This window comes from Mustela lutreola, chromosome 10, assembly GCF_030435805.1.
Source record: "Mustela lutreola isolate mMusLut2 chromosome 10, mMusLut2.pri, whole genome shotgun sequence".
Lineage (NCBI taxonomy): Eukaryota > Metazoa > Chordata > Mammalia > Carnivora > Mustelidae > Mustela > Mustela lutreola.
In genome coordinates this window covers 64,315,068-64,342,782 of record NC_081299.1, presented here as the reverse complement: position 1 = coordinate 64,342,782, position 27,715 = coordinate 64,315,068, and the positions used below count along the sequence as shown (strand labels likewise).

General features: G+C 36.7%; 1 protein-coding gene across 1 annotated transcript in view; it reads left to right on the top strand.

The window, feature by feature from the left end:
• PIGK (phosphatidylinositol glycan anchor biosynthesis class K) overlaps positions 1-27,343 on the top strand; it is a 132,446-nt gene extending 105,103 nt beyond the window's left edge. The window contains exon 11 of the mRNA XM_059135731.1: positions 26,946-27,343. Coding sequence (XP_058991714.1) covers positions 26,946-27,062 — 117 coding nt within the window. The 3' untranslated portion in view covers positions 27,063-27,343. The remainder of the gene's footprint in view (positions 1-26,945) is intronic.
• The last annotated feature ends 372 nt before the right edge of the window (positions 27,344-27,715 follow it).

Here is a 27,715-nt window from a genome sequence, read left to right as displayed (position 1 = left end):
GTATTCTTGGCTGCACTCTCTCTCTTTTCTAACGATTTTATTTATTTATTTATTTGACAGAGACATAGAGCCACAGAGCACAAGCAAGGAGAATGGCAGAGGGAGAGAGAAGCAGGCTTCCCACTGAGCAGGGAGCCCTATGTGGGATTCGATCTCAGGACCCTGGGATGATGGCCTGAGCCAGAGGCAGATGCTTAATCTACTGAGCCACCCGGGCACCCTCTTTTAATTGTTCATTTGCAGATCATCCTTTTCAAATAATGAGGATGACAGTGAGAACTATAATGTCTTCACAATGTCTTGATGAGGACAAGACAGCAGACTGCTTCATCTGGATAAAATGCTGCTGCATATATCTGGTTAGGTCCCTGTCCAATTTTCCATAGCATGTGTTACAAATACTTGCTGTAGTCTGTATGCCTCGACTTCACTTTAATGCTCAGCTTATGAGTTTGTCTCCAAATTCTGAAGAAAAATGAGGTCATTAGACAAAACACTGTCAGTATACCTTTCCTGTATCTTCAGACTCTCTTTAAGAGTCTTATCTTTTCTGTCCATCTCAAAGGAAGAAGTGTGTAAATTGTATCAGGAATACCTTGCATACATAATCAGGGACCTTCTTCCATCAGTTAATGCCTCTTCCTCTTGTCTTTACACTCTCACTGTTGACTTACCTGTCTTTAGTCTTTAAAACAGTCTTCTTCTGTTCTGCTTTCCATTAAGGCATGACTTTTTTTCTCTTTTCTCTCTTGTTGATGTTTTAAAAATAATCTAGCTCTTTACAACAGAAAAACAATTGATCCAGTTAAAGAATAAACAAAGGCCTTCAATAGGCATTCCTCCAAAGAAGATATACAGATGGCCAATATCCACATGAAAAGGTGCTCAGCAATAATAATCAATGGGAAAATACAAGGCAGAACCACATTGAGATACCTCTTCATACCCACTAGGATGACTGTTATGAAGTAAAATAAAATAAATTACAGAAACTAATAAGCATTGGTGAGAGGTGTGGAGAAATTGGAATGCTTGTGCACTGCTGGTGGAAAAGTAAAATGGTGCATCCACTGTGGAAAACAGTATCGTGGTTCCTCAAAAAATTTAAACAGAATTACCACATGAGCCAGCATTTCTATTTCTGAGTACATAACCAAAAGGATTAAAAGCAGGAGGGGCACCTGGGTGGCTCAGTGAGTTAAGCCTCTGCCTTTGGCCCAGGTCATGATTTCAGGGTTCTGGAATCAAGCCCTACATGGGGCTCTCTGCTCTGCAGGGAGCCTGCTTCTCCACCCTCCACCCCCGTCTGCCTCTCTGCCTACTTGTGATCTCCCTCTCTGTCAAATAAATATATAAAATTAAAAAGAAAAGAATTAAAAGCAGGAAATGAACAGATATTTGAATCCCAAGCATTATAGCAGCATTACTCATAATAGCCAAAATGTTGGAACCCCCCCAAATGTCCATCTGTGAAAAACAGAGAAACAAAATGTGGCATATATATACACTGGAATACTATTTAACCTTAAAGAGGAAGTAAATTCTGACACATGCTTGAGCTTTGAACATGTTAATGCTAAGGAGAAAAAAACCAGACACAAAGGTAGAAATGTTGTATGATTCCATTTATGTGAAGTAACTAAAATAGTGAAATTCAGAAAAAGAAGATAGAATGCTGATTGCTAGGAGCTGAGGGAGGAGGGATGGGAGTTACTGTTTAACTGGTAGAGAGTTTCAGTTTGAGAAGATGAAAAGTTCTGGAGATGGATGGTCGTGATGGTTGTACAACAGTGTGAATGCATTTACTGTCACTGAACTGTTCACCTAAAAATGGATAAATTGATAAATTTTATGTGTAGTTCACCACACACACAAAAATAGCTCTCTTCATTTCTTCATTCTTATTTCTTTTTCAGTTCACTTTATTCAGGCCTGTACTTCAACAGCTGCTCTGTAACTGTTCTTCCCCAAATTTACTACAATTCCTTAATTTCCACATCATCCTAATCTTTGACTTCTTTGTGTTATTTGCTTCTGTTAATTAATCTTTCTGAAATCTTTTCTCTTTCCTCTTGAACCCTTACTGTATACTGGTTTTCCTCCATGTCTGATCACATCCTTCAAAAATCTTGTGCGGATCTCTTCCTAGACCTATCTCTAGGATTCTATCCTTTTACTAATTCCTACTGGACATGTACTTCCTACTGTTTAATCTACCATAATGGTTTTCAAATATCATTTATATGCCAGTAATTCACCACACATCCTCACCTCCTTCTTGAGTTGCAGAACAATATTTTATTTTCTGTATTATATCTCCACCTAGATATCGAAGACATTGTCTACCAGAATTCACCCCTTTCCTGAAGGGAGGATGTTTGGTATGTTTGGCATCTCAATGCCACTGTATTCTCAGTAATGTCGCTTTAGAATCTTGGGCTTTTTTTTTTTTTTTTCCTCTGTCTCTCCTCCCCTCCCTCACTTTCTTCCTCCCTCCATCTTCTCTCTCCACTAATCTCTTCTCCCTCTCACAATATTCATATATATTGGTTTTTAACTCCTATTTAGTCTGTCCCTTAAATGTCTCTTAAATTCATCTGCTTTTCATATTTGTTGTGCATCTGCAAGTAGGGGCAAAACACATTTTTTGATTAATCATAATTATCAGGAAGTAATTGGTAACCATTGAAAAAGTTATCACTTCCATTTTGTGCATGGATGAACTGAGGTACAGGATAGTTTAAGTAACTTGCCTAAGGTCTTCCATCTTGTGAGTGACAGAGCCAGAATTTGGATGTAGGTCTGTTTGACTTCAAATCCTTACTCTTAACTACTGTGCTGTAGTACTGCCTGTGAACATTGCGAAGTTCTTACAAAGGAACATTGTCCCAGGAAATGTGATGAATGAGGTGTCAACAGATGTAATGCATATTATGGTTCGTTGAAACCATATTTTGGAAGGTGTAAATACCAACAGTTAGTTTTATATTCAGTACATGTATAGCCATTTTTTTTTTAGGAAAAAAATGGATATTTAAAAAAATGTTACCTTCTTTACAGTTCTGTTCCTGATTTCCTTCTCCACCCCAGTTGTTCTTGGCTCGCTGATGAGGGCTTGAAACGAAATGTGTGTGAAAGGATGTGGCTACAAGAAGTGATAGGAGAAGGTGCTAACAGTAGCTTAATTTAAAATTTACCTATGGTTGACTTGCTTGAATTGAGAAAAGTCTCTCCTATGTAGCTACCTGATCTGAGGGTCCATGTTTAGTTCTGATAGACGAGCAACGTTAAGAGTTTGATAGCCTTCTGTGACCTGTCCTGATCATCTAACAACCATTTATAACAGGATTTTTAAAAACATCTTTTTAAAAAAAACGATAAGAGGGACATTTGGAATATAATTCATTTACTGTTAGCCTGTACTAATACTTTATCTGTTCCCCACCACAGAGAGAGGCCTAACAGATAGTGGCTTGTCCAAAGGTGTAAGAAAGATGAGTGTCATAGGGCCTTGATGATTTCTAACTTTTGTGACTGGACCTTGAGCACTTGAGAATTTTCTATACACAACTAAGATAAACAATCAGTGATTAAAAACAAATACACATTTATTTAATAAATTGAAGTAATTTAGAGTTTGTCACATTTAGAAAATAAATATCCTTAATGAAATTTAGGCATTTGACCCTTTGTCTTACTTTAAATATTAAGAATTTGATAATAATTAACTTTACTCCCTTTGCAGTGCAGCTTCCTCATCTTAGTTACTAAGACAAAAAGCTTTCAGAAAGCATTTTGGTGTCTCTCCCTAGAAAATACAAAATTTTAATTCTTCTTTTAAAATATTTTGTATACATAGTGAAGACTTGTTTAAATATATGTTATAATGAATTTTCATTTTATTAGGATACTATGATATAATTGTAATGGTGGTTCTAAATTGAATTTTTGCCTTTTAAAATTCATTTTAATTTTGTAAATATGCCAAATAGAATATTTTCATTTTCTATATTCCATTATATCAAAATGTATCACATAGCTTCTGATGTCCTCTTAGATTTTTCTGACTATTTGTCTTAAGTTTTAAGTGTAATCCATAATTAGGGGCATTAAGTTTGCTTTGGTGGAGGATTGTTGGTGAATGAGTAAATGCTGACTTTATGGGGATTAAGGCAAAAAGGACTAGATGTGAGGAGATATATCCTTTTCCAGCTTCAGGAAATAGAAAAGCAATGTGCTCCTTGGCTAGTTCCCTAGCTATGTATTTGTACCCAATTTTAAGAGAATCTGTGCAAGGGAGAAAAAATATACAATGAGGAAAGTAGGACCAGATAACTCATGCCCTGTGCATCCTGTGCTTCTAAGAGGAAGGTTTTAAACTACAGTGTAATAAGGTAAGTTAACATTTTAATCTTTTAAAAAGTGAGGGAAATACATCATTGCTTGTATCAGTTGGCTGTCATTGTTATATGCCTATCATAATGAACTTGACAGCAGTTAAACCCAGGGATCCACAAAAAGCAGAAATATCATGGGATAAAAATAACATGGGATAAAATAACATGGGATAACATGGGATAAAAAACCCCAAAGAATCCCTTCCCATATAGATCCAGAAACTGGCTATTTGGATAGACATGCTGAGATTCAGTACCCTTCAGCTTTATGCTACATACTTGGCAGTAGTTAGATACTGACTAGCAACGGATCAAAATAGTTTAAGTAGGAGTTATTTAATCTGTCATCCAAATTGACCCGAAATCACCTTAATGTGCTTCCCAATGGGAGTTTAGATTATTCACTTTAAAACTGGTATATGCATGTCAGAAATGTCATTTTTTATATTAAAGGAATCAATATCTTTAGTTACAAATTTTTAACATTCAGAATTAACCTTCATTTCGTTGTACCAACCAAGTTTAGTGGGTAATTCATGTAGTATATTTTAATCATAATTTCTGATAAGTTTTAGATAAGCACAGATTTCTTTGAAAGATTTTTTTTACTTTGATCTGCATTCAGATATATTTATTATCAGTACCTGATCAAGGTATTTAACTGTCTGATTTTGCTTGTGTCTTTTTTTTTCACCAGTTCTATTTCCAAGGTTATTAATACTTTGTGAAAATAATATCCATGTTACCTAATTTTGATTGAGAGATTTTTAGTTTAAAATGTACCAGTAGACATCTTAATCTTGTGGAATATACATGTTTTCTTTTAGGTAGTGTTATTAATTCTATAACATTGCTAGAGATATGTAATAATTATAAATGAATATGTTAGGCACCAATTAAAACTTTTATTCTAGTAAATAACTGTTTACTATATCTAAAATTGTCAGTCTGTGATAAAGAAGATTTAACTGACATGTTAACAACTCATTTTTAAGAGTTTTCAGCCTCCTATTTTACTTGTTTACTTAGCACATCTCTGTTGGCTGTGTTTCTGCCAAAAATAAAATAAATTAGTAATTGTTAATAGACTATAAGCCTTAGCCTGCCATTTTCAACTAGTATCGAAGTAGAAGAGGACTGTGTGAGAGTTTTGTCATTGATTAAACCATATACAAGATCATTACTTGTATATGGTTTTCCACGGGCAAGATCATTACTAGTCTAGTATGGGAAAAACAATTTTAAGATTTGTTTTTGTTGTGCAAATATGTTAAACAATTTTATAATAACTACCATGACTAAAAGTGACTACTTTTGTTAAAAATACTTTCTCAAACTTTAGATAATTAAAAAAATTTTTTTAAGATTTTATTTATTTATTTGAGAGAGAGAGCCAGAGTGAGAGAGCATGAGAGGGGAGAGAGAAGCAGACTCCCCATGGAGTTGGGAGCCCCGTGTGGGACTTGGTCCCAGGGCTCCGGGATCATGACCTCAGCTCAAGGCAACCACTTAACCAACTGAGCCACCCTAGATAATTTATTTTAAAAGAAATTTAGTTTATAATCTTTTTAGGACTAAGCAAATGATATTGCAGAAAAATTAACAAATTAATTTTTGTCTCTGAAGAATGACTTCACTTAAGCACAAAGAGGCTTCCTCATTTGTTCTTTAGACTATATATTTCAAAAGAGAAGTTGCCAATTTAACACTTAAAAGCATTTTGATGATTCTCTTGGGAGATTCACACTGAAGAAGTTATGAAAATTATGCCTAAAAACAAAGATTTGGATTTAATTTTTTCTTAAATAGTAAAGTCACAAAGTCCATTATAGTAATTTTTTTCTTAACCATTTACCCATTTAGAAATAGTTGTACAACTGAAGGCAAGCATTATTCATTATTGGCGTATTAGTGGGATTTTTGTTATTGTATTTGGGGAGTTTTTGGTACAACAAAATATAATTAAATGTACTTTTTGGATTTTCAGATGAAGTAAGTCGTAATAATTAATCCCACTGATAATTTTCACATCAGAGAAAATTTTCCTAGTGGTTTGAAATCATAAAATAATGTAAGGATACTGATTTCCCACTGCTTTTGTAGAATCTAGACTTTTAAAATTCCATCCAATAGTTACATCTCATAGATGATAACCCTCCAAAAGATTATGCAGTAAAGGACAAAATCAGACAGCTCTAAATCACTATACAACTTTAGGGAAGGGAAATATTTCTTTTACTCTCAAGTTCTGTGGCTGGGCCTGAGAATTAAACAAAAATAAGACAGATAAACAGGAGAAAAACATACAGATTTTATTTAGTATTTTCATGTGCATGTGAGGTATTTATAAGGAAAAGGAATACCAAAGAAGCAGTGAGGATGTATATATTTTAATAAAGAAATAGTGCTTTTGTGGAGAAGGGATGAGACAGAGAAGCTTGGAATAGGGGCAGTACATTGTAGGAAAATGACTAGGAAATATCAGATGGAAACTGATGGAAGGTAAGGGCTATTTCAGTAGGCTAGTTTGTATAGATTGATTTTGGTGTTGACTGCCAGTACCAGTGATAAAATTGTTTTCTTCCTGGAACAGAGAAAGCACCTTTTCATGGGAAATTTTTTGATTGGCTTTTAGGTAGATCATTAGGAAGATCATGCATTGCTGTTTCCCAAGTGCTTTCAGTTAGAAATAATCAATATGCCAGGCTGATTTGGGGTGGTCTGTTCCGAACTCATTAACAGCCTTCCTCTAGCGCATGGGATGGCCAACTGTAGCCCACAGATCAAATCTAGCCTGCCACCTGTTTTTGTAAATGAAGTTTTATTGGAACACACCTAAATCCATTTTCATACTATTGTCTACAGCAGAGAGGGGGGCAGAGAGAAAGGAAGGGAAGCAGGCCCCTTACTGAGCAGAGAGCCTGATGTGGGACTCGATCCCAGGACCCTGAGATCATGACCTGAGCTGAAGGCAGAAGCTTAACCCACTGAGCCACCCAGGCGCCCCTTTGTGTGTGTGTGTGTGTGTGTGTGTGTGTGTTCATTCATTTATTCTACTAGAAATAATCTGTACTATGGGGGAGAGCTGAGTACTTGGAACAGATTATATGGCTGGAAAAGCCTAAAATATTTATTATCTGGCCCTTTGCAGAGAAAGGAAGAGCCCTGCTCCAAAACCTTTTCTTCATCTCTAAAGCAGGGTAATAATACTATTTATCTTAAAGGCTATGCTTTTAAAATACTTATAATAATGCATGGCATATGATAAACATTTAAAAAGTGTTGGGCTTTATTACCTGCAATTTCTACTTGATTCTCTTGGGTTCTTCCCTAGGCATTCTAAAATATCCCTTTTGTTTTTCACTTTGACTGAAAATTCCCTTCATTCTAGACGGAAGCTCTCTTCCTTTCTATATGCATTAAGAATATGGAAATCTGTGTACACTTTACAGAAATACATGTCTTTTTTACTCTCTGCCTTAAAACTAGATAAGATGGCAGTGTGTATCATCCAGGGCACACACTGTCAAATTCATTGCCATAAAGTTATTTTTGTGTCATCTATCTTTTGAATGTCTGCATAATCTATAATCTTGTCCCCTCTTTGATTCTTCTCTTTTTTTCTTTTAGTTGGTTTTGCCAGAAGTTTTATCAATATTACTAACTTTCAAAGAAGCACTTTTTAGTATTGATGTTTTTCTGTATTTCTTTGTTTCACTTTTATTGAACTCCATTTTTTTTTCTTTTTTCTGCTTACCATGGGTTTCATTTGCTCTTCTTTTTCTAGTTTCTTTGGGTAGAATCTTAGAGTACTGAGTGAAGAAATTTCTTTTTTTTTTTTATACAAATATTTAAAGCTACACATATCTCTGTAAGCATACTTTATTTGCCTCCCACACATTTTGAAATGTATTTTCATTTTCATTCAGTCAAAATAATTTCTAATTTCCCTTGTGATTTATTTTTGGATTATGTAGAAATGTATTTAATTTCCAAGTATTTGGGGGATTTTCCAAATATATCTTTTGTTAATGATTTCTAGTTTAATTCCACCATGTAGAATACTTTGTATGATTTTAGTCCTTTAAAGTTTATTGAGACTTCTGTTACAGATCCCAGTTTGGTCTGTAATGGAGAATGTTCTATGTGTACTTATAAAGACTTTGTATCCTACTATTATTGGGTGGAGTGAAATAATATCAACTCTATCAGATTTGTTGATAATATTCAAGTTTTCTATATATATTTTTAAAGATTTTATTTATTTATTTGACGGAGAGACACAGTGAGAGAGGAAACAGAAGCAGGGTGAGTGGGAGAGGGAGAAGCAGGCCTCCCGCAAAGCAGGGAGCCCAATGTAGGGCTTGATCCCAGGATCCTGAGCCACCCAAGTACCCCAAGTTTTCTATATTCTTTCTGATTTTTTTAAACTTATTAGTTCTGGGACACCTGGGTGGCTCCAACTCTTGGTTTCAGCTCAGGTCATGATCTCAGAGCTGTGAGATGGAGCCTCACAGTAGGAATCTCTGTCCCACTCCCTCTGCCAATGAGTCCCATCAATCAGTAAATACTTGCTAATTCTAAGTGCGTGCTGAAATGTACAATTATAATTTTTTCCTTTTCTGTCAGTTTTTGCTTTATGTATTTGAAGTTCTATTGAAGAATAAACAGATTTAGAATTCATGTGTCTTTTTGATTAATCTATTTATCAGTGTGAGGTCATTTTTAATCCCTATAATATCCCTTGTTCTAAATTCTACTCTGTTCTAATGTTAATATAGCCTGCCCAGCTTTCTTTTCCATGGTATGTCTTTTTTCATTTGTTTACTTTTAATCTATCTGTGTCTTAAATTTAAAGTAAGTTTCTTATAGACAGAATATCATTGAATTTTATATAATTAGTCAATCTGCAATATTTTCCTTTTAATTGGAGTATTAAGATCCTTCCACTTAATGTACTTATCAGTATTTAAATTGCATTTAACACTGGTTTGGTTTAAATCTGCCATATTGCTATTTGTTTTCTATTTGCTCCATCTGTTTTTAGTTTCTTTTTCCTGCTCTTCCTGCCTTCTTTTGGATTGAGTATTTTGTATGACTCCATTTTATTTCTATTTTTGGTTTGTTAGTGAATCTACTTTGTTGCCAGTGTTGCTCTAGGATGTATAATATATACATCTTTATTACAGTTCCTTTAAATAATATTATACTATGTATGTATAATATAAGAACTTTATAATGGTATATTCTTAATCCCTCCCTCCTGTCCTTTGTGCTGCTGTTTTTGTATGTTTTGATTCTACATGTTACGATCCCTATACTACATTATTGTCATTATTGGTTTAGTCAATTACCTTCTAAAGAAACATGAAAAAGAGGAAAAATATTTTTATATTTATCTACCTCTTTACCACTTCTATCTCTCCTCATTCAGTTGTGTAAGATTGCATTTCTGATATAATTTTCCTTCTGCCTGAAGAACTTCTCTTAACATTCCTCCTAGTCTGAATCTATGATAGATATACCTTACAGAGTGTAGGTATTTGGTATATACTATCTTATAGTATAGATCTGTTGAATTCTCAAAGCTTTCATTTTACTAAAAAATGCCTTATTTCACCTTCATCCTTGAAAGATTTTTTTTTCACTTGGTACATTTTCCCTAGAATTCTAGGTTAACAGATCTTTTCTTTTAGTGCTTTAAGTTGTCTTTCTACTATCTGGCCTCCTTCAATCATTCTTTGTTCCTTTGTACCTTTTTCTTAAAAGGCCAGGTGGTAGATACTTTAGGGTTGAAGGTTATCTGGCCTTTGTTGCAGCTACTCAACTTTGATGTAGCATAAAAGCAGCAGTAGAGGGGTGCCTGGGTGGCTCAGTCAGTTAAGAGGCTGCCTTCGGCTCAGGTCCTGGTCCTAGGGTCCTGGGATTGAGCCCTACATTGGGCTCCCTGCTCGGCAGGAAGCCTGCTTTTCCCTTTCCCACTCCCCCTGCTTGTGTTCCCTCTCTCACTGTGTCTTCTCTGTTAAATGAATAAATAAAAAATCTTAAAAAAAAAAAAAAGCAGCAATAGATAATATGAAAAAGTGAATGAGTATGGTTGTATTCTAGTAAAACTTTATCAAAATCACATGACTGGCACATGTGCTGTGGTTTGCTGAACCCTGCTGTCTAAGAACAAATCTCTTTTCATCTGATTGCTTTTAAGATGTTCTCTTTATCATTGTTTTTTTGGCATTTTGATTGTGATTATCCTTTTGCGTGGTCCATATCTGTTATGCCTGGTGTTGAGCTTTGTGGGTTTGGTGGTTTATAGTTTTTATGAAATTTGGAAACATTTCAGTCATATTTGTTTTAGATAGTTTTCTCCCTCCCCACTTGGGACTCCAGCTGCACAGATGTGATCTGGCTTGAGATGGTGCCACAGGCCACACTCTGTTTATTCTTTTTGCTGCTCTTTTTCTTTCTGTGCTTCATTATGAATAATTTTTGTTGTTCTTAATAGTTTCTTGCTAATTCTATAGTGTCTAATCTGTTAATTCCATTCAGTATATTTTTTCATTTTCTGTATCGTATTTTCATCTCTGGAAATCCTGTGTGGGCCTTATTGATGTATTCTCTTTCTCTCCTCACATGTTCATGGTTTTCTTTATATCCAGTTTATAATAGCTATCTGAAAAGAAAGCCCTGTCTACTAAATCCGTCATTCTCAGGTATGAGTCTGTTTTAATTGATAGATTTTTCTCCTGGCTCTGGGTCATATTTTTCTCCTTTCCATGAATTTTTGTTAATTGGATGCTAGGTATTTTAAGTTTTGTTGTTGCTCTTGGATTTGGGATTTTTGTTCATTCATGTAGCAGTGTTAGATTTTGTTCTGGGATCAGTTTGATCCCTTTAAGAACTGCTTTTCAGTTGTTAGAGGCAGAACCAGAGCAGATCCTTCTCTGGAAGGTGGGATGGGGAGAGAGCCCCACTATTTCTGATTTATCCTGCCTTATTCTGCGTTAGACCCAATATGAGCTGTGACAGGTGCTCTGCATATTATGAATTTTAGGAGTGTTTGGCCTGTTGGTTTTGGTGTTTTGTGTTGTTTTCCTCTGTCAGCTTCTTTTTGTGCATGCAGAAATGAGCACTGTACAGAAGACTCCAGAAGACCCTTCACAAACCTCTGGAGCTCTGTCCTGCTCCCTCCTCTTCAGTAGTCTGCCCTGCAAATTCTAGCTGCTCAAACCTCCCTGTATGTCTCCTTAACTCAGCAGGACTGCCAGGTTTTGTTTGGGTCCCCCTCCTTGTGCTGAAGCTTGGGAGCTTTCGTCAGGCAATAGGCTTGGGCACTCAAAAGACTCGTTTTATTTGTTTCCATTCTACCAGGGGTCAGAAAACTACTGCAAATTGTCCAGTACCTGAAAACCATTGTTTCCTACCTTCTGTATTATTTTCTGTTTGTCCAGAATGGGCTGGTAGTTCCTGTAGCATTAAACCTAACATCGGCAGAAGCAGTACTCTGATTACCTCTTCACAGACACAGATAAATAACTGTTGATAAATGTGCTTTTATTATTTATTTGTGGGAACAGTGGGTTCTGTCTCAAGAACTGAGAACTAAGGGGTGCCTGGGTGGCTCCAGTGGGTTAAAGCGTCTGCCCTTGGCTCAGGTCATGATCCTAGGGTCGGGATCGAGCCCTACATCGGGCTCTCTGCTCAGCAGGGAGCCTGCTTCCCTTCCTCTCTCTCTGCCTGCCTCTCTGCCTACTTGAGATCTCTGTCAAATAAATAAATAAAATCTTAAAAAAAAAAAAAACAAAACAAAAAGAACTAAGAACTAAAAAAACAGATTCGTGTATTTCAAACTTCAAATTGTTTTCACATTTACTAAATAATGTTTTTAATTTCTCACTGGATACTTAAAATAGATTATATTGTTAATTGATTAATGCAATTCTTAATTTTTTCCTTCAGTCATAAAACCAAGAGTATAAACTAGCAAATTAGTACTTAATAGTTGAATATTTGTATTTCTTATTTTCAGGAAGAAAATAATATGTAACTAAGACAAATTGGTTGCTCTATTTTATTTGAGGACTGTGAAACCTTGATAAGGTTCAGAAATGGATAAGGTATCACTAACAGATCACAGTGTGGTAGACTAACACCCATAAACTGACTGTTTTGTAAGATAGGACCCAATTACCATTGGTGCCTAGAGAAAAAGAAATTAATTCTTACTGGGGTATGAGAACAGGCTTCAGCTGGAGGTGAGATTTGAGCAGGATTTTAGAGAATGAATAGATATGGAAGAATAGGAGCAATTAGAGTAGAATATTTCATTCTCTTCACTTATTTTTTTAAGCATATAAAGTTAGTATCTTAATCAGTTATTCACCCAAGGAAGAGTTGCCAGGACTAATGAATAGTTAGTTTCATTTTAAGTCTTCATTGTTAATTAGTTTTCTCTTGCTGTGTAACAAACAAACTTAGTGATTTAAGAGCATTAATAACAGTTCTTTGATTAAGGTGTCAACCAGGATAGCAGTGTCATCTGAGGCTTAGGGTCCTCTTCCAAGTTTACTAGTTATTGGCAGAATTCAGTTTCCCCCGGTTGTAGGGCTGACTGAGGCCCTGGGCTCTAAGAGGCTGCTTGCTTTCCCTGCCTGTCCTTCATGCCACAACATGGCCGTTTGATTCTTCATGAGCAGCAGGAGAGCATCTCGGCAGTGTCTAATATATTGATCTCTTTGACTTCTGTCTCTGATATGTAGACTCTTTTAAAGGGCTCACCTTGGGGCTCCTTGGTGGCTCAGTCATTAAATGTCTGCCTTCAGCTCAGGTCATGATCCCAGCGTCCTGGGACTGAGCCCCATATCGGGCTCCCTGCTCACTGGGGAGCCTGCTTCTCTCTCTCCAGCTCCCTCGTGGTTCTGTTTCCACTCTTGCTATCTCTCTCTGTCATAAAAAAATCAACTCTTTAAAAAAATAATTAAAAAAAAACAAAGGGCTCACCTTATTAGGTCAGTCCCTCCCCCCAGGATAATCTCGTTTTTTATTCACTGAATATCAACTGATTAGGGACCCTAATAATATCTTCAGAATCCCTTCATCTTTGATACATAATGTAACCTAATCATAGGAGAGATTAGCCCATCAAATTTACAAGTTCTGTCCACACTCAGGGGGAAGGGATTTACACAGGGAATGTACATCAGGGAGAGGGAATCTGGGGGCTGACTTAGAATTCTGCTGACCACAGTTTGATTTATACTATTAATATAATTTGAAAAGTACAAATTATATTTTATAAAGAAGATAGAGACTGGAAATACTAATAAACCACCACAGATCAAACAGTTGAAAACAAACAGCTCTTTTCTAAAGTTATTAGAATTGTAGTTTCAGTATACTGTATTTTTTTCTTTAAAATGTAATTTTTTTAAAAGATTTTATTTATTTATTTGACAGACAGAGATCACAAGTAGGCAGAGAGAGAGAGGGAAGCAGGCTCCCTGCCCAGGAGAGAGCCTGATGCGGGGCTTGATCCTAGGACACTGGGATCATGACCTGAGCCAAAGGCAGAGGCTTTAACTCACTGAACCACCCAGGCACCCCTTTAAAATATAATTTAACTGAACTGATGTGATCATTATATTTTAAGAAAAGAATTTCATCAAAACTTTGGAAATTTTCTGTGTGCTTCCCAGTAAACACATATAATTTTGAAAATCTTCAGTTTCTTCTCTGTACATAACTTTAGTGCTTAGATCTCTGCTCTGTTAACTATTTTGCAGTTCTGTGGTAATGTTCTCCTAGCAACATGAAAGGGGAGGCTGAATATTGTGCACAATTGGCAATGCGGTGTTGCTTAGTTACCTATCTTTTTAATTTGAAATATTAGGCATTTCAATAATGGGTGGCCCTTAAGCTCTTAAGTGTTCGCTCACGACACATTGCAGTGTTTTATGTGTGCTTTTCACCTCTGTATTATAGCTGTTATTGTGAAAGGTTAAAAAAAATAGGACTGTATTTAATAGCAGTCTGTAAAGTACTTTAACTACATAAAATCAGTCATTTTACGAGAAGTTCTAATATGGACACAAATGAAATTATAAGCTACATTTTAATATGAACTTACCTCAAATGCAGCTTTACTACCAAATGCAGTAATTATACCAATCTGTCATTTGATTGCAAGGAAAATCATTGTAGAGTGTCTAAAATATTACCTATAGTTGTTTTAAAAATAGCAATCTTGTTATACTCCAGGGGTATCATTAAATACATACTGAAAAATCACTTTATTATGTTGTCATGCTATTCATGTTACTTTTTCTTAAAGTTAGGATATCAACTACTAAACAGTATTATTGCAGTGCATCTCCTAATTTGGAAAAGATGAGTTTATGAAGATTCTTCAAAGTGGATTCTTTCTTTCTTTTTCTTTTTTTTTTTTTTAAGATTTTATTTATTTATTTGATAGTGAGAGAGAGGGAGAGAGGGAGAGCGAGCACAAGCAAGGGAAGTGGCAGGCAGGAGAGGGATAATCAGACTCCCTGCTGATCAGGGAAACCTGATGTGGGGTTCCAGCTTGATCCCAGGACCCTGAGATCATGACCTGAGTCAAAAGCAGATGCTTAACTGACTGAGCCACCCAGGCACACCTAAAGTGGATTCTTTCAAGAGAAGTTTTTCCTATATATTCCCTTTCCCCCTGCACACACACAGAATTATTAAAGAAATACATATCCATTGTAGAAAATGTATTTCCAAATGTATATACAAGTTTAGAGAAGAGATTAAGACTACCTAATTCTGTTTCTTCCAGAGAAATATTATTAAGACCTTAATATATTCCTTTTCTTTGAATATTGTTATAGATCATATTTTATACATAATTTGAATCTTTTATTTTATTATTACAACATAAGCATGTTTCTAAATCATTAAAATTGTTTGAGAACATTTTTGATTACTGTGTATGTAGGTGTACCATATTTCCTGTATTATTATTTATATGGATTGTTTTCTGTTTTTTATTATGTAAATAACACTGAGAAGAAAATCTGTGTAAAACGGTTATTAGCATTTTTTAATTTCTTAATATAGATCCTAGCTCAGAGTGTAACAGTTCCTCTGAATGGAAAGATACAAATATTTTAAAGACCTCTAAATCTGTTAATTATTTTTCTGAAAAGTTGACCATCCTCATTAACATTTACTAGTTTAATTTTTAAAAGATGAAGAAATAGTTAATATATTATTTTTTTTAATATTTTATTTATTTATTTGACAGAGAGAGATCACAAGTAGGCAGAGAGAGAGAGAGAGAGGGAAGCAGGCTTCCTGCCGAGCAGAGAGCCTGATGCGGGACTTGATCCCAGGACGCTGAGATCATGATCTGAGCCGAAGGCAGCAATTTAACCCACTGAGCCATCCAGACGCCCAATATATTGTTTTTTTTTTTTAAGATTTTACTTATTTATTTGACAGACAAAGATCACAAGTGGGCAGAGAGGCAAGCAGAGAGAGAGAGAGAGAGAGAGGAGGAAGCAGGCTCCCTGCTGAGCAGAGAGTCCGATGTGGGGCTCGATCCCAGGACCCTGGGATCATGACCTGAGCTGAAGGCAAAGGCTTTAACCCACCCAGGTGCCCCAATTTTTAATTTTTTGTAATCAAGATGATTGAGTTTTTTCTATGCTAATTAGCCATTTGTAATTATTTTGTGAAAATTTTCATTTCCTTATTCCATTTATTAATAAATCTTTGTGTCTTACTGTTTTCAGGAAGATCTTCATGTACTAAACTTAACCCCTTTCTGTCATATTTTCCCATTTATTCACCTTTTGATTTGTACACTTTGCAAAATACAGAGCTTTCAGAAAAGTTCGTTTAAGAATCTCTTCACCTTTTCTTTTTGATTTTCCTTTATTGCTTTTAGATTTATAAATCCCTTTAGTGTGCAAATTCTCCTACATTTTATCTGTTTTTTGCTCCATTCACCTGTGGGTGGGCACTGACTCAAGCTAGTAGAAGCTTCTTATCTCAAATCCCAACTCACAACTGGGCATTTACAGGATGAATCTTTCTAGCCCTTGATACCTGCTATGCCCAAAGAGCATCCATTCTTTAAACAGTGTTTCCCAGTTGCTACCGTCCTGGGGGCTCAGCAGCAAACTAACAGATGAAATCTCCACCATCATGGATCTTCCATCACCTTCCTTCTGCCTTTCAGCAGTGCCTAAAAGGCACTGCTCTGCTCTCCACCAACTGAAATATTGCACGTTTTTCAAGGGCCAGTTCTCCTAAGAAGTCCTTTCTGAGTCAGCTCGCAGGGCCTTTGATTCATGTGTTCTGCTCCTCACAATGAGTTTCCATTGCCACTGCTCTCCACTGGTACTTTTTAAAAAAAGATTTTATTTATTTCTTTGTCAGAGAAAGAGAGAGAGAGAGAGAGAGCAAGCATGGGGAGCGGCAGGCAGAGGGAGAAGCAGGCTTCCCACTGAGCAAAGAAGCCAGATACAGGACTTGATCCCAGGACTCTGGGCTCATGACCTGAGTCAAAGGCAGACACTTAACTGACTGAGCCACCCAGGTGCCTCTCTCCACTGGTTCTTTTAACATAGCTACCGTTAGGATGTGTCCCTAGGTACCACTTCACAAAGAAGATTTTTAAAAAAGATTCTACATCTAATATTTTTATATCTAATTCTAAACCATGTAAAGTGTATTTTGTTTTATAATGTTGGGCTAGAAACAGGACTGTTTTTACCAAATGTCAATCCAGAGCACCAGTAAGAATAATTTCTTGCCCACTGATCTGTGATAGCTCTTTTACTGTGTACTAAATTCTTGGCTACTGGGCTTGATTGCCTGCTTTCTATTCTGTTGCATTGATCTTTCTATTTTGCATGAGAACAAAATTATAGATTAGCTTTATCATATCTTTTTTTATATTCAGGACTGTTTACTTGTTTTTATAGGGTAATTTGGATTGTTTACCTTAAATCTCATGGCTATTTATGTTATTTTGTTTTTTATTGCTGTTGTGAATGGAATTTTTTTTCTGTTCTGTTTTTTTACTCATTTTTGGTAACATATTGAAAGACTTTTTTATATTTACCTCAAATCTGAGCTCTTTATTGTTCATAATTATGGATTGATTTTGTAGAGTTTGTTGATATCTAATCATAATATTTGCAAATGAAAATTTACTTCTCCTTACTAGAAGTTATGTCTAGATTGGCTGGAAATCCCAGAGCAATATTAAGTAATAATGTTGACAGTGGATGTTCTTGTCACAGAAAAACTAAAATCATAGATAAGGAAAAACTGTGTTCAATTTTATATTTAACAAATTATAGTAAAAAATAAAGCATCTTTAATTATCTTAGATAAGATTAATTGCTTTGCAAATTTACCATGAGTGAGGTGCATCAAAATCCTGGGAGATCATCATTTCCCCAGCAGGGGGCAACAGCTGGGTAACACTAATTACTAACTAAAAAGGAAAGGAGCTAGACTTCCGGTCTAGATTGTGGGTGGGAGGAGGAAGGCTAGAGGAAGCTAGGTGAATTGATCTCTGGGTTCCTCTACTTCATTTCCTGGAGGGCAAGCGATTCCTGGCGTGGTGCCAAGTAGAGTCCGTCTTTTTCCAGGCAGGCTATAAGAGAGAGCTGGAAGAGCATCCATATAGCTCCTTTACTGGGGAAGTTGTGCAAAGAACATTCATGAACTGTACCTCTAGAAGACCAGTAGCGGGTATTTTTCCAGGATGGCTTCATGAGAGTCTGGCTCTGGATAACTGTTCAGGTGTGACAGATGCTAGTTGAAGTCCTTTGTGAAAGTTAGATGAGTTAAGGGGGCAGGAATTCTTATTCTAGCAGGTCAGAGGAGGTTATTTTGTCAGACCTCCCTCACCTCAGCGAAGTTCATGGTGGACAAGAGGTTGATTAGTTGCCTTTAAGCTGTTCTTAATTATACCATTCCTGCAGAAATCTGAAGCCACATATATGTAGATGGGAACTTTATTTTCTTATGATAATAAAGGATCAGGGTGTTCCTTCTACATTAATTACATCAGTGGTTGTATTCCATAGCTTTTGATGCTTAATAAAACACTCTAGGAGCGTCTGGGTAGCTCAGTCAGTTAAGTCTGCCTGTGGCTCAGGTCATGATCTCAGGGTCCTGGGATGGAGCCCAACGTCAGGCTTCCTGATCAATGGAGAGCCTGCCTCTCTCTCTTCCTCTGCCCCTCCCACCATTTGTGCTCTCTCACTCTATCTCAAATAAATAAAATCTTAAAAAAAAAAATCTAAAACATAGTGGCCTATAGTATCAACCATTTTCTTAGCTTATAATTCTGCAGGTTGACAGGTTAGGCCAAGTTTAACGAAGTAGTTCTGTTCTTGGCTGAGTTCCCTTGTGAGTTTGTGGTCAGTCCTGGGTTGGTTAGCCGGTCTGCTTCTGGGAATTGGCTGGTTCTTTTACGGGGATCCTGAGTTCTTTTCTATATGATGTCTTTTTCTACAGAAGTCTTGCCTAGATATTTTTTCATCGTGGTAGCAGATTTCTGATAAAGCAGAAGCAAGCAAAGCCTTGGAATTAGGACACTTGCTTGTGTTGCATTTTGTCGACCAAAAAATGTCACAAGGCCAGCTGATTCAAGGAGCAAGGATATAAATTCTATTTCTTGGTGAGAGTTGCTATAATGGCACATATTGCAAAGGGCATGGATACAAGGGAAGTACGGAGAATTGGGCCATTTTTTGCCACCAATCTGCCACAATTAGGTGAATGAAGGACTCAAAAGATGTGCTTAGGACACTATTTTCCTTGTCAATGTGGATTTTAATTTTGCACCCTTTTCATCTCAACCTGTTGCCCTTGTATCTTGTATAATTTTTCTCTTTGTACCATTTTTTTTTAAATTTTTGATTTCTTGGACATCTTTATTCAAGTCAAGCCAAGTAAAATTTTTCCAAAATTATCTTTTGGTTCTGTATTACATCTTATTCTGAGATATGTTCTCTGCATCTTCAGGATATTTCTTTCTCGTGTGTGGGAGTATTTTTACTCATAGACTTCTCTGTGTTTTTTCCTTTTTCTTAGAACGCTGTTGGTATGTGCCAACAGAGGGTGTGGATGCTTCTCCCTCTCTACTTCAGTTTGAATGCCTTCTCAGGCCTGCATCTGAAGAATGATCTGTTACACATTTCCTGTGATTGGCAGGCAGTCATCAAATGTAGTTTTGCTAAACTAAACCAGGATCCTCTGCTACCATGCTCCTTGTGCCTGGTTTGGGGGCACTTTAAGAAGATGAAGTGTATGGAAAAATCTGTTTCTTAACATGTGCTCCTAAAAGGATTTTTCCCATATTTTCCCTTCTCTTCAGAGCTTCTCATGTGGATATTGAAACTTCTTAGACACAGTGAACCATTGTCCGTTGCCCTCTACCTTCTGACTCATTCTTTACTGGGAATTGTATTCAGAGGAATAAAGAGGTTTGCCGTTCAGATAGGAATGAGTTACACTACTCTGGCTGCCTCATAAAGCCACCCTTCTACTTTGTAAACACTATTTCTCTTGAATAGCAGGCAGAAAAAAGGAGAGAGCTAATGTCCCTCTCTCAGTTGACAGATTTACTGTGTTTCACAGAGCAAAGCAATCCTTTGCATTGTGTCCACTAATCAGGAAAACCAGGCCACTATTAATTTGTTTGTAGACCTGGTTTCTAGGACTTTGAGATAGTGAAATAATCTGAGGTGTCTCATCAGAGGTTAAATTCATTTTAGTTAGGATGTGCTCTTGTCTTTCTATGTCTTTATATGTATTTTCCGGAGAGGATGGGAAAGGCTGCACTGGAGGATTCTACTTAGATGCCATGTTAAGCTAAGAGTCCAAGTTGTATTTAATTAATAATTTGCCATTTTTTGTTAATCAAAAAATCTAATGACTACGTAATAAAAAAATAGCATCTGCAAATAGCCATTTTGAAAGCTGAAATTTGCTTCTGTTAGCCTGTACAGTGTTATACTGTAAATAGATATAAATTCCATTATAATTTTGGAGTGACCACATTTCATAGTTCTCCATTATTACATTCAAAGGTCTAGCACTTTGTTCTTCTCTCTGGTCCTCTCCTGGGCATCAGTGGTCAAAATATGGGACACATTTTGTTGAAGGACAAGGAGACAATGCCTCCAGAATTCTCTGAGCCAGTCTTTGGAATAATAGATCAAAATAGCTGCCAGGACTAGTCTTGGGAGAAATGATAGTGATTTCCAAAGAAGCTGTAGTTGCCTTCTTCCTGGCAACTGTTTCTGACTAAGTTTCAGATCTAATGGTACAACTGTGACCTCAGGGAATCCATCTCATTGGAAAGTAACCAGAGTTTCTACAGCTGCAGAATTAAGATTGCTATTAACTACATGATTATTATTTCAGTAATCTCTAATGAATCATAGAATTTCAGTGATGTTCACTTTTTTTTTTTTTTTAAAGCATGGGTTAGTTTAAATACTATCTGAAAGTTACAGTATTTTTAAACTCAAAAGTTCATATTGCCTGAGCTGTTTTAGCACTGAAATTCATTAAATTGGTTTATGGAATAATTGATTGTATTATATATTATAGCCTATTCTTGTATAGGCAAGAGTTTAATGCCAGATTTTGATAATATTTATTTAAATTTTTTAAGCATTAACCTGTGTGCGTGTGTGTTCTCAAATACCATCTAAATCAGAGATTCCTGGATATTGGGGAAAATGTGAATCTTGTTTCCCCCCCATTAGGTCAATACTTTTTTTAAAAAATTTATTTCTTTTCAGTGTATCAGAATTCATTGTTTATGCACTACACCCAGTGCTCCATTCAATATGTGCCCTCCATAATACCCACCACCAGGCTCACCCAACTTCCACCCCCCGCCCCTTCAAAACCCTCAGATTTTTTTTCAGAGTCCATAGTCTGTCATGGTTCATCTCCTCCTCCAATTTCCCTCAACTCCCTTTTCCTCTCCATTTCCCCATGTCCTCCGTGTTATTTCTTATGCTCCACAAATTAGTGAAACCATATGATAATTGACTTTCTCTGCTTGACTTATTTCATTCAGCATAATCTCTTCCAGTCCCGTCCATGTTGATACAAAAGTTGGGGATTCATCCTTTCTGATGGAGGCATAATACTCCATAGTGTATATGGACCACATCTTCCTTATCCATTCATCTGTTGAAGGCATCTTGGTTCTTTCCACAGTTTGGCAACTGTGGCCATTGCTGCCATGAACACTGGGGTACAGATGGCCCTTCTTATCACTACATCTGTATCTTTGGTGTAAATACCCAGTAGTGCATTTGCAGGGTCACAGGGAAGCTCTATTTTTAATTTATTAAGGAATCTCCACACTGTTCTCCAAAGTGGCTGCACCAACTTGCATTCCCACCATCAGTGTAAGAGGGTTCCCTTTTCTCCATATCCTCTCCAACACATGTTGTTTCCTGTCTTGTTAATTTTGGCCATTCTAAGTGGTGTAAGGTGGTATCTCAATATGGTTTTGATTTGAATCTTCCTGATGGCTATTGATGATGAACATTTTTTCATGTGTCTGATAGCCATTTGTATGTCTTCATTGGAGAAGTGTCTGTTCATGTCTTCTGCCCATTTTTTGACATGATTATCTGTTTTGTGTGTGTTGAGTTTGAGTTCTTTATAGATCCTGGATATCAGCCTTTTGTCTGTACTGTCATTTGCAAATATCTTCTCCCATTCCGTGGGTTGCCTCTTTGTTTTTTTGACTGTTTCCTTTGCTATGCAGAAGCTTTTGATCTTGATGAAGTCCCAAAAATTCATTTTTGCTTTTGTTTCCTTTGCCTTTGGAGACATATCTTGAAAGAAGTTGCTGTGGCTGATATCAAAGAGGTTACTGCCTATGTTCTCCTCTATGATTTTGATGGATTCCTATTTCATGTTGAGGTCTTTTATCCATTTCAAGTTTATCTTTGTGTATGGTGTAAGAGAATGGTCGAGTTTCATTCTTCTGCATATAGCTGTCCAATTTTCCCAGCACCATTTATTGAAGAGACTGTCAAAGAAGACACAAAAAGATGGAAGACCATTCCATGCTCATGGATCGGAAGAATAAACATCGTTAAAATGTCTATACTACCTAGAGCAATCTATACTTCTAATGCCATTCTGATCAAAATTCCACCAGTATTTTTTTTTTAAGATTTTATTTATTTATTTATTTGACAGAGAGAGAGATCTAAATAGGCAGAGAGGCAGAGGGAGAGAGGGGGAAGCAGGCTCCCTGCTAAGCAGAGAGCCAGATGCAGGGCTCGATCTCAGGACCCTGAGATCATGACCTGAGCCGAAAGTAGAGGCTTAACCCACTGAGCTACCCAGGCACCCCTCCACCAGTATTTTTCAAAGAGCTGGAGCAAACGATCCTAAAATTTGTATGAAATCAGAAGAGGCCCCCAATTGCTAAGGAAATGCTGAAAAATAGAAACAAAACTGGCGGCATCACGTTGCCTGATTTCGAGCTTTACTACAAAGCTGTGATCACCAAGACAGCATGGTACTGGCATAAAAACAGACACATAGGGACGCCTGGGTGGCTCAGTTGGTTAAGCGGCTGCCTTCGGCTCAGGTCATGATCCCAGCCTCCTGGGATCGAGTCCCACGTCGGGCTCCTTGCTCGGCAGGGAGCCTGCTTCTCCCTCTGCCTCTGCCTGCCATTCTGTCTGCCTGTGCTCGCTCGCTCTCCCTCTCTCTTTCTCTGATAAATAAATAAAATCTTTAAAAAAAAAAAAAAACAGACACATAGACCAGTGGAACAGAGTGGAGAACCAGACATGGACCCTCAACTCTATGGTCAAATAATCTTCGACAAAGCAGGAAAAAATATACAGTAGGTCCATACTCGTAAACTGAATTTCCAGGGAACATCTTCAAACTTTTGTATAAAGATGTGCTTCCATTAATAACTAATAATGACAATCTTTTCCCCATTTATGGAAAACTAATTTTTGATTTAGCTTTTTCATCCCTTTGGCATTGGTTACAATTTGTCTGAATAACAGAAAATAAACATGACAAAAACCAGGCACAGTGGTAACTAATGTTTAGTTCACTCACTTGTTTTTCATTGTCACATGCTTGTGATATCTACCTTCCCTATCTTTAATGTAACTGAGCTTTATAGTAATCTAAATATTATAATCTGTATATTAATCTATAATCTTTATGTTAATTTTCTACTGGAATTAAATTAAGATTTTTCATAGTGTGTCACTAATCTTTTCCATTTGAAATGCCACTGGACTTACCATCTTGTAAGATACTAGAAGGAAAGAACCTCTGTCATCATCGTCATTTCACATGTGATCAGAGCCGTTTCAGAGTTTTGCATAGAAAGTAATATGAGGAAGAATTGCATTACGATATTTTTGGTGTTTGGGGAGTTTTCTGGAAGGAATGAAAATAGACAGACTTAGGGTGGCACATAACCACTGTAAACAATACTGTCAGTTGTATTTAAATTATGTGGTTGATTAAAAACTGCATTATGATATGGAAATAGGTGGGTTTCTCTCCTATTAGTTTGACTAGTTAATTTTGAATTAAAATTTATACAAAAATCAGATTGTTGCAGATACTGCTCCTCATAATTAACAAACACAAAAGAAAGTTATCTAAAAAGTATTTTGAGTTTCAAATCATCACTTTTCTAGGTAGGAACAGGTAGTTATAGACTACACTTTCAGAAAACACATCATTGATGTAATCGTGCATTCATTCATTCCCAGAAGGTCTGTGTTACTATGCCCATTTTATAGATTCAGAAATTAAGAGTGACGAAGTGGCCTGACAGGTAACATGGGCTTTGACTGTTAAAACTAACCTTTGAAACCAAAGCAGTTGATTCTAAATCCAATGCTCTTTGAACCACACCACACCGAACCCTTGTTTTTAAATTATTTATTTAATTGTTTAAATTACAAAAGTAATGTGTGCTTGAAACAAACAATTCCTATATGGATACATATGAGGCTTTTATTAATATTACAAATATGTATACATATTATACAAATATATATTTGTATTTTAGGACAGTGTGTCTAGCAGCAGTATGATTGATACATGGAAAAGAGAAGGCATCTTGGAGGAAGAGAAGCTAGTTAGGACACTATTTCAGTGACCCTGACAAGAAATGATAAGAACTAGAACTAAGATAGTGGCAGTGGCAATAGAAAACTTAGAAAGGACAGACATGATAGTTAGAAAACCTGCAAGAATTGGGAACTCATGAAGTGGGAAGGTCTGAGAATTGGGGGAGCTAGGAATGATTTCCAGCTTTATCACTTTGGTAATATGCCACTGATATGGATGCAGTGATGGAAAACAGGAAAGATGTCTGTTAATTGTACATAAACCTAGGATTTTAGCATATAGTTCCATGTTAGTGATACAAATTTGGGAGTCATAAGCTTGCTGACAGAGGTCAAAACCAGGGTACAGTTGTCACCCAGGGAGATTATATAAAGGGAAAGAATAAATGGGCGAGGGCAGAGCTCTAGATACCCCTAGCATTTAAGGAGCAAAGAAGACTGAAAACAGATGGTTAGAGAAATAGAGGAAAAATCTGGAGAGAGTACCACTGAAGCCAAGAGAGGAGAATTTCAGAAGAGAAGGAAGAAGTTACAGAAAGATAACCTAATTGAAAACCAGGCATTTCCACAGATAACTTCTCCATTTATAAAATTAAAAGAAAAATAGTTTCATTGTATCAAAATATTCCTTTGAATTCTTTTAGTGGGTTTTTAATGTTGTATACTTTAGACAACTATCAGCTATTTTAAAGTATAGATTATAAATAACTATAGAATGTGGCAGGATATTACTAGTATGGCCCTTACCAATGAATTCTGGCTGATTTGACTTGATTTGTTTTATATTTAAGCTTGCCTGACTGCCTGCCTGCCTTCTTTCCTTCCCTCTCTTCCTTCCTTCCTTCCTTCCTGCCTGCCTGCCTTCTTTCCTCTTGTAATGTGATGAGTTTAGGATTGAATAAAGAATGTTAGGTTGGGAAACCAAACTATAACGTGCAGGTGCCTCTAAGAGATTTATGAACCTTCCTTGGCTAGTTTACATGGTGACTAAAGAAAATTTTAGATTACAGTTTCTCTTCACTCAGCTCTACTCTAAAACATGATTCTAGGGACGCTTAGGTGGTGCAGTCAGTTAAGCAACCGACTCGGGTTCAGCTTGGGTCACGATCTCAGGTTGTGGGATCGAGCCCTTTCTTAAAGGGCTCCATGCTCAGCACCATGGAGTCTGCTTAGGTTTCTCTTTCTCCCTTTACCTCCCCCCACCAATATCACACACTCTCTCTCTCAAATAAATATATCTTTAAAAATATGTATGATTCTTGGGGGGTGCCTGGGTGGCTCAGTGGGTTAAAGCCTCTGCTTTCGTCTCAGGTCATGATCTCAGGGTCCTGAGATTGAGCCCCACATCTGGCTCTCTGCTCAGCAGGGAGCCTGCTTCCCCCTCTCTCCCTCTGCCTCTCTGCCTATTTACAATCTCTCTGTCAAATAAATAAATAAAATCTTAAAAAAAAATGTATGATTCTCATAGCATAACTGTCCTTACAATCTTGGCCAGTAGTTCAGGAAGTAAACCTCATAAAAAGATGATAGTTGCAGACCTCCCAATTTCAGGGACATAATGTAGGTGTTGCAGTGACAACTAAATGGAGAGGACTGGCCTGCCTTTCCTTGCTGGACAAAGAAGTACACAAGACACTTGGCTGGGTGTTGAGAGTAGGAATAGACAAGGGAATATAAAATGGACTCAGCCAAACTTTTCCCCCTGGAATTTTGCAGGGAGATAACTGATAAACATAATTATATTACTAGATAAAAGAGTAGAAGGAGCTACACATTCAAAGAAAAGAATATATCAGGTGTGAAAACCTGAAGGAGTTGGCATTTCAGTTGGTGAGTTTCAGGTAGGCAGAGTGGAGAAGGAACATTGTGTCAAGGGCTTAACATGACCAAAGGTATGGGCCCCCAAACAAGTATTTGTTGAATAGCAGAACAAATGGAATTGGATAACATTTGTTTTTCCACTGACTTAATGAGTATAGTATATGTATGTCTCCTGTGTGCCAGGCACCGTGGCAGGTGGATGCTGGGAATACAAGCAAGAGGGCCCTCATAGAGCTACAGTCTAGTGGGAGAGACAGACAAAAACCAACAAACTAATGAGTATATAAATTCAAAGTGCAAAGGACTAGTAGGCTATGGAAGAGAGATGTTTGGCTGGGTAGTCAAGGAAGCCTCTTTGAAGAAACAAAATGGCATCTGAAACTGACCTTCATAAGAACCACGTTGAACTATTTACCCAGTTAGAAGCTTTTGTTGTTGCTGCTGTTCTAATACATTTAATTTGGTTAAATTACTCCCCCTTCAAACATAGGCTGTGAAATTTCTGTCTTCCATCAGTATTTGTTTGACCCAATATTGTTAAGTTCACCATGTCCTCTTTGCTTTGCAGAAACCAAAGCTGAAAGATTGGCATCCTCCTGGGGGTTTTATTCTGGGATTGTGGGCACTCATTATAATGGTTTTCTTCAAAACATATGGAATCAAGCATATGAAGTTCATTTTCTAGATGTGTGAAGAAGACGGCATAGAAGACTGCAACCTTGGATAAAATCTTACGTCATTATGCTTTTTAAAAAATACATTGTTCTTGTGTGAATTTGGCAAAAAGTATAGGGGAACTAAATTTGAATGAACTATTTTATAACTTAAAGAAAAACAACTGTTAATGCAGGTGCTTAGTAGCACTAATTATACTTTTTTTTTGTTGTGCATGTTATTAAAAAGATTGGACAAAGATCAGAGTATATTTAATGGCTGTTTTTGAAAATAAAAATTTTCCCTATCTTACCCCCTTTTCATTTGGAAAAGAAGAAAATGTGAAGACATTTAAATTCTCATTAGCAGAGGTAATTTCTGTCAGGATTTTTGTGTGTGTTCTCCTGGTCTCTTTTTTCTGTGTCATATTTCTTTCCTAAATAGCAATCGTATAGAATATTTCATTCTGTAATTTTACTTTTCATTTTACAATATGTTATCAACCCTTCCCCTCTCCTTGGACATTTTTCAGAACACATTGTGAATAGTTGCACAGTATGCATTTTATGAATGTATAGTAAGTTATTTAACACTCTTCTATTGTTGGAGCTACTTACCTTGTTCTCAGAATCTTCCTTTGGTTCATTCTTCAGTGTGTTAGTATTTTACTCTGAGCCACTCATA